General features: G+C 38.3%; 1 protein-coding gene across 1 annotated transcript; it reads left to right on the top strand.

Moving 5' to 3' along the window:
* Nucleotides 1-1270: 1270 nt before the first annotated feature.
* Nucleotides 1271-7912, top strand: LOC6586011 (monocarboxylate transporter 7). Its single transcript, XM_002011599.4, has 5 exons — nucleotides 1271-1454; nucleotides 1592-2671; nucleotides 7171-7315; nucleotides 7377-7497; nucleotides 7558-7912. The coding sequence occupies exons 1-5, from the start codon at nucleotides 1344-1346 to the stop codon at nucleotides 7808-7810; spliced, it is 1710 nt and encodes a 569-aa protein (XP_002011635.1). The 5' UTR covers nucleotides 1271-1343; the 3' UTR covers nucleotides 7811-7912.
* The last annotated feature ends 108 nt before the right edge of the window (nucleotides 7913-8020 follow it).

Here is an 8020-nt window from a genome sequence, read left to right as displayed (position 1 = left end):
TAATAACAGACGAGAGTTTCAATTGGGGGCAATTGGTATCTCCCAGTCGGATATAAAAGATTTTATACTCAGGCAGATATCGGTGCCGGTATCTCCCAGTCGAGCAGTCACACGACCCCGCTCAGTTGAAGGCCGTTTGAAATAGAAAAGCAAATTGTAAGCGATAATGGTAGTTCCGTAAAATCAACTCGATTGTAAAGCAATCACTGTCTCTTTTCATACGGCAAATATGACGAAATTGATAATGATAATGATAATGATAATTATTACATGGCAGAGATCTCGGGCACAGTCGGTTGCCGGCCATAAAATTGGCGAGCAAACCAACCAAGAGAGTACGTCTGGCTAAAAAGCGCCCCTAATGCGTGAAGAATAAATTTAAATTGGTATAAATTATACGCCCGTTAGTCTCCAGCGACATTTCTAGTGAGGAAAGAGGCTTCAGGCTCCATGCACTTGCTATAAATCTCACGGGGATTTCAGAGAGATGGCACTTTATCTAAACAACCAGACCGAACGCTGTTGGCACTGTAAATAGTTGACTGATAACGGAAAATATTCTAAATGATAGCTGATGATTGTTGATACCAAGAATTCTTGGAGCTGTAATTGCATGTTTTGCCAGAAAGAAAACAACAAGAGCGATGTTGGGGGAGAAGCACGCGACTGGGAGATACCCTGAAATATTTAGAGAGTCTGTCTATTTTAGCGGAGAGAAGGTATCCAAACTCGGATGTTTTTTATATTCATTGTAGGAACCTATACAAATAAAGTAGAAGCCTACATTACTTGGGGTATATTATATCGCTTTATCGATACCAAAATGGAAGCTATTGAAAATAAATGAAAAGCTCGTACTACGCATTGTACAAGATCCCCAAGCATGGTAGAGTCCATTAAGTCTATATAATCTTATAAGAATATAAACACTTTATGGGGGGCTCTACCACTTCGCCTCCACTCTCTCAGAACCATTATACCCCAACTCTGCGTTTTCAATGAGTCCGGGGTATAGAGAATACCGTGTGGACCGATGGTAAATAAAAGGTAGATCCCATCTGAACGAGACTACTCTATGTGAATGGGGCTTGCCACGGAAGTTTTGACACGGCCATCACAGTGTAAGGTGCTGTCCAAGCATCCATAGAGGAGGCACACTTTTAGCTGGCCCTAATCTAATCTTCCTTCAGTTTGTATGGCTTAAACTAGCATCACAATTCAAACTAATTGCTACTGTCAGCCGTCAGCAGTCAGATGCTGATGATTAATAGGCAAACGGATGATGAGATCTTCAATCTAGTCCCGGCGCGATTCACTTACCGGACGACTTCCGAGCAGCTAAGATGACTGCAGCAGCACCGACAGCAGCGACAGCTAAGTCCAAATCCTATCAATGGGTGGCCCCCGATGGCGGCTGGGGCATACTCGTCTGCATTGGCATGGCGCTGCCATTCGTAAGTGTAGACTGCACATAGAAGAGAGGAGAGTTATATAGTATATATATATTTAGTACATGTATAAGTATACCTCTCTCTCTCTATATATATATCTATCAATATTCATCTGATACATGTGCGGCGCTTTCTTACAGATCAGCGGCCTGGCAGCGTTGCCCTCGTTTGGCCTAATCTTTGGCGACTTCCTAAAGAGCATCGGCGCCGGGACGAGCGCCATTGCCATCATAACCAGCTCATTCTTTTGCTCGCTGAGCTTTGCGGGTCTCTTCTCCGGCTCGCTGTTCCGAAAGTTTGGCATGCGGCCCGTGGGCTTGGCCGGTGGCATCCTTTACTTTGTGGGCACGGGCATGCAGGTGTTTGCCAATACAACGCTGCAGCTGACCTTTGCATTCAGTTTGTTGCAGGGCACCGGATTCGGCCTAATCATTCCCACCAGTTATACGTCGTTTAACAACTATTTCGTGAAGAACCGCGTCATGTGGATGAGCTTCGCCCAGTCGCTGATTGGCCTCGGCTCGATGGTCTATCCCATTCTGATGCAGATGCTGATGCAGACGTACGGCTTCCGTGGCTGCCTTCTGGTGCTCACGGGGATCAATGCGCACGCCGTGCTGGGCATGCTGCTCATGCATCCTGTCGAGTGGCATATGCGGCGCGTGCCTGTCGAGGAGGAGGCACAGCAGTTGCAGCCTATTGTTCAGCCAACGGTCGTGGTGCACATTCAGCCAGAGACGCCACTGACACCGATACCAGAACTCGACTTTGGGCCAAAGACAAATGGCGGGGCTGCGGCGGTTCCCGATTCACTGCCAGTTTCGCGTTTGGGCTCACGTCGTGTCTCGCACGTGGACGAGCACATGCTGAAGCTAATATCCAGTCGCTCCTCCAGCATCACCAGCCTGGGCAACTGGTCTGGCCCGATAGTTGTCACCGATGCGTCTCCACAGATGCAGCACAGCCTGCAGGCATCGCGACGCCATTCCATTGTCAGCGACCCCATTGTCAACGCTCCGAATCCGATGGCCAATGCATCCGATGGCAGTGCTGTGGCCAAGCGAAGCTGCTGGGGCACCATTGCCGATTTCCTCGATCTGCCACTCCTCAAGCAACCCATCTACGTTAACATCGTGCTGGGCATCACGTTCGCTCTATACTCGGACATCGCCTTCTTCACCATACACCCGTCTTATCTGTTTGAACTGGGCTACAGCAAGGTAGGTTATATTAATATAGTTGTATTAGTAAGTCATAATATATTAAATATTTGCATAAGTTCGAGTTGAATTGGAATTCTCGTCATTCTATCATTCTTGCAGTCACGCCATATTCTTTTTTCATTTTCCTTCGTTGCCAATATGACTTCACCTAACCTCAACATCAAGAACTCATAATTTAATTGTATTAAATTCACTGTCCACCATTTTAATTCTTTGCTTTCTCTCTCTCTCTCTACATTAGCACAAGCGTATGTCAAGCAAAGCCATATTCCTTTCTCATTCTCCTTCATATGCAACTGCGACTAACCAAAAACATCAAAAACCTCTTCACTGATTTGACTGAAATAAATTAAATTTTAATTATGAATTTTACTTAAGCACGATTCTTGAACTGTTCACAATTATTAATCACGCATGCTTTTCATATATTTCGCAATTCCTTCTGCCCTATAAGTACACGTAACCTCAATTAGAAATGCACGAATGTACAAGGCAAAGTTGTCCGCCATATTAATTCCTTGCTTTGCTTTGCATTCATATACTTTCCATTTACTATGCATAACCACGTATGCATGTGAAGCAACACCATGATCTTTTCTTTCTCCTTCTCTTTCTCTCCTTCCGTTATACACACGAACGTCCACACGTGTTTGCAAATTCCAAATTCTAACTTGCTCATGTACTTCGTTTTTCAATCTCCTTTATGCCTTCCTCTATGTATGCATACACACGAATGTGTAGAGCTATCCACCATTTTTGATTCTTTCCTTTCACGCGTTCTCCCTGTATACTTTTACATTTACTATGCATACACACGTATACATGTGAAGCAACATCATATTTTCTTATTCTCCTTCTTAACTTACACTTAACCTCAAACATCAAGAATTCCGCTATACTAACTTGGTTTCTATTTCTACATATGCTTCGTTTTCCTGTCTCTTTTATGCCTTCATCTATGTGTGTACACGAATGTGTAGAACTATCCACCATCTTGATTTTCTCCTTTTACGCGTTCTCCTTATATACTTGTCACACACACATACATATACATCATTTGCACTTATTGAAGCAACGCCATATTGGTTTTTCATTCCTCTTCATATGCTATTTCGCCTTGACTTTCTTAAATTCAGTTTAACATGCGCAGAAATGTCTAGAGCTGTTCGCAAATTTTCTTCTAATAAATTGAATGCACTTTTTTTAATTTGTAGACTGTCCGCAATTTGTGTTGTGTTTTGTTAAATTGAATTTTATAAAATAATATAATATATTTAATCAGAAAATGCACCATTTATACTTACATTTTCTTCTACATAACTTCACAAAATATAAAGAATCCCTTTACAAATTTAATTATATTAAATTCACTTTTTATTTTCTAATTTTTACAGCTGTTCGCATATTTTATTATACTAGACTCACTTTTATTTAAGCTATTTTAAGTATTTACTGTCACGCATGCGCAGTTATATGCCTGCCTTACATTATCCTACATCACTTCACATCACTAACTACTAACTACTAATTTGATTTTATTAAAAATCATTTTTATTTACTCCTGATTCTGCATTTATTATACTCGATTTTCAATTTTTTTATTTTTCTAAACTTCACAACCTCACACTTCAAGCACTCCCTTACGAATAACTTGATTGTATTGAGTAAATTTACTTTTATATGCTAGCAGGGCTGTCCGCCATCTTGGTTCTGCACTTTATATATTTGATTTGTCATTTTTCTACTCAACTCCACACAACCTCAAACGTCAAGCATTCCTTTGCATATATGTGTATGTATTTAATTCACTGTTATATACTTGCTGTCCTCCATTTTTATTCTGTACCTTCTATACTTTATTTTTTCACACCTAACAATAAATTATTTGAATGTATTAAATTCTAATTTTATTTTTTATAATTTTGCTTTTTCTTCCACTTTTATTTACTCTCGAATGCTGCTCGCATATTTTATTATACTCTGTTCACTTTATTTCATCTATTTTAAAAATTTACTGTCACGCGTGCGCACTTTATATGCTTGTATGCTTTCATTATCCTACATTACTTCACATAACCTTACACGCATTTCGTTACTACCAATTTGATTTTATATTTTATTTATATTGAATGTGAAGAGCTGTCCGCCATCTCGATTTTGCATTTACTATACTTGAGTTTTAATTTTTTTTTTTTACTTAACTTCACAACCTCACACTTCAAGCACTGCTTTAAGACTAACTTGATTGTATTAAATGAATTTACTTTTATATGCTAGCAGAGCTGTCCGCCATCTTAATTCTGCACTTTATATGTCCGATTTGTCATTTCTCTACACATACAAAACTTCACATAACCTCAAACGTCATGCATTCCTTTGCTACAAATTTGATTTTATTAAATTCACTTTTATAAATTCGCATGTGTCGAGCTTTCCGCCATCTTTATTCTGCATATTATATACTCAATTTTTAATTTTCCTACATAATTTTACCTAACAAAGAACTTCATGGATTATTCACTTTTATTTACTCTCGAATGTTCACAGCTATTCGCATATTTTATTATACTATGCTCACTTTATTAAGCTATTTCAAAAATTTACTGTCACGCGTGCGCATTTTATAGGCTTACCTTTCATTATTCTACATCACTTCACAAAACCTAACACGTCAAACATTTCTTTACTACTAATTTGATTTTATTAAATTCACTTTTTTATACTTCTGAATGTGAAGAGCTGTCCGCCATCTTTATTCTGCATTTATTATACTCGATTTATTTTATTTTTTATTTTACTAAACTTCACAACCTCACACTTCAAGCACTCCTTTACGACTAACTTGATTGCATTGAGTAAATTTACTTTTCTATGCTAGCAGAGCTGTCCGCCATTTTGATTCTGCACTTTATACACTCGATTTGTCATTTTTCTACTCAACTTCACACAACCTCAAACGTCAAGTATTCCTTTACTTACATATGTGTGTATGTATTAAATCACTGCTTTGCATGTGTGGTACTCGCTGTCCGCCATTTTTATTCTGCACTTCATATACTTGCTTTTTTCCTACCTGCCAACAAAGAAATCTTTCACTAATTTTTATTGTATTAAATTCACTCGCATATTTTTAGAGTTGTTCTCCAGTTTTATTCTTTATGTATTTCCTTTTTCAGTTTCCTACATAAATTCACCTAACTTCAAACATCAAGAATTCCTTAATTTTTGTATTCTATTTAATTTCATATTTTATAAGTATTTAAATTAACTTCATATATGTATTTTATTAAATTCACTCTTATTTGCAGAATTTAGAATTTATACTTTTCACAAAGCAAAGCATTCCTTCACCAATTTGATTGTATTAAATTCACTGTTATGTACTTGCAAATGTGTAGAGCTGTCGTCCATTTTTATTCTGCACTTTATATACCTGCTTTTTTATTTTCCTATATAATTTCATCTAACTTCAAACATCAAGAATTCCTAAACTTTTCTTTACTCTATTTAATCTCTTTTTATATACGTATTTAATTTCATTTCAATTATGTATTTTATTAAATTCACTCTTATTGCACAAATTACAATTTTATGCGCGCCTTTATATACCTTTCATTTACTTTAGCTGCGTGTGCGTAAAAATGTTCCTATGCACACATACACACAAAAACGGCAGCCCATGCTCATGCACACACACACGCGCAAACGTTTGCCCACAGAAGTCTCTGCTTGCCATCCACCATTTTGAATCCGCGCGGCAAACTTTTGCGCAGGCCTAGAGCTGCACCGCATTCACTCTTATTGTATGTACTTTGCTTTGCGTTTGCGCGCACTTGCGCACATAAGCATGCGCGAGCACATTGAAATGAGCATTTGAAAATTCTAGAGGAATATGTGTATGAATTTTATAATTTCGATTTATTTTTGTTTTTCGTTTTTTTTTGTTGCCAAACTCTTTAAACAATGTTCATAACAAAGCACTTTCACACACAAAAAAATGTATGCTAAAATATTTCTACATGTATTGATGTACTTACAAATTCTTAGCAAAATTTTTAAGTCTTTATATGTATATCACTTTAAATTCACAAGAAAAAAAAAACGAGACGATTGTTCATAAAAGAGTTTCCTCGGTGCCGGCCAAACGTAAAGTGATTAAATTTGCTAGACTTTCTGGCGAGCAGCCTCTGCCGGCAGATTTTGTGGCCGTTTTTAATAGGCAGAGAGCTAAGTCAGTGTCTAATTGTCTCATTCGCACGCAGTCGCAGCAAGCTAAAACTGCAGCCTAAAAAGAGATCAATAGACAATTGGTCGCGCGACTTTTCAGTTTTCGGTCGAAAAAGAACCGTTGTTTTTTTTTTGGCGTTGCCAGCAGATGGAGAGATTGTTAGAGTTCAGTGTCGTCGAAAAACTTGAAAGTTCGTTCGTTCACATCAAATACAGTTCAGTACATTTTATATTCGTTAATTAACTTATTAATATTGTTGAATTTTCAGCCTGATACTGCAAATATCATAGCTATTGGCGCCGCTGCGGATCTGCTATCTCGCATATTTCTGGCAATTACTGCGATTTTCATTCAAGTGCCAGCACGTTACATTTACTTGACTGGTTCCCTTTTCACTGTTTTCACCAGATTTGGTAAGTGACATATGAATACAAATGATGCTAAATAAATGAATATATTTATTTATCACTACAGCTTTCAACGGCATTACTGATTTCGTAGGGATGGCCTGCATCACAGCCGTGCTTGGCTTCTTGCGCACTTGGATTCATGTTCCGCTGCCCTTGGTGTTTGCCGATTACTTGCCAAAAGATCGGTACGGTAACTCTATTTTAAATTGCCAGAACTAAATAACTTAAGATTTTGATTTTCGCAGATTTGCCAGTGGCTACGGCCTGTTTATGTTTACGCAGGGAAACGCAATGTTTATAATTGGTCCAATTGTGGGTTATATACGAGATCGAACACAAGACTATTTGTTGGTTTTCCACATTTTGAACGTCTTCATGGCCCTCTGCGCTGTGCCTTGGATCATCGAAATTTTGTGTGTTAAATTTCGCCGGCGCAACAAACTCGAGCAGAATAATGTGTGTGAGCACGACAATGGAAACAACAGGATGGTGCACTAAAAAGCGTTTGGCTGTTGTAATTTTATGCGTATAGAATAAACGAATGTTAGTTTTCATACACCACGTAGGTATAATTGAATAAACAGAGAAGCAAACACAAAACCGTTTGTTTTCCCATTTGAAATTCTCAGAAAAGCTCTACCAAGAACATGAAATTATCGAGCAGCTATCGGGTAAGCCTTCGTATTCAAATCAAGCAGTTGCTTAAAT

Source organism: Drosophila mojavensis, unplaced genomic scaffold, assembly GCF_018153725.1.
Source record: "Drosophila mojavensis isolate 15081-1352.22 unplaced genomic scaffold, ASM1815372v1 contig_136, whole genome shotgun sequence".
NCBI classification, from domain to species: domain Eukaryota; kingdom Metazoa; phylum Arthropoda; class Insecta; order Diptera; family Drosophilidae; genus Drosophila; species Drosophila mojavensis.
Note: the sequence above shows the minus strand (reverse complement) of the source record. Positions and strands in the feature narration are given on the sequence as shown.

Excerpts from the sequence above, each read along its gene's own strand:
- LOC6586011 (XM_002011599.4), top strand. The coding sequence starts at position 1,344 with ATGACTGCAGCAGCACCGACAGCAGCGACAGCTAAGTCCAAATCCTAT. Across the intron at positions 2,672-7,170 it reads TTGAACTGGGCTACAGCAAG|CCTGATACTGCAAATATCAT; the intron begins GTAGGTTATATT and ends TTGAATTTTCAG. Across the intron at positions 7,498-7,557 it reads GATTACTTGCCAAAAGATCG|ATTTGCCAGTGGCTACGGCC; the intron begins GTACGGTAACTC and ends TGATTTTCGCAG.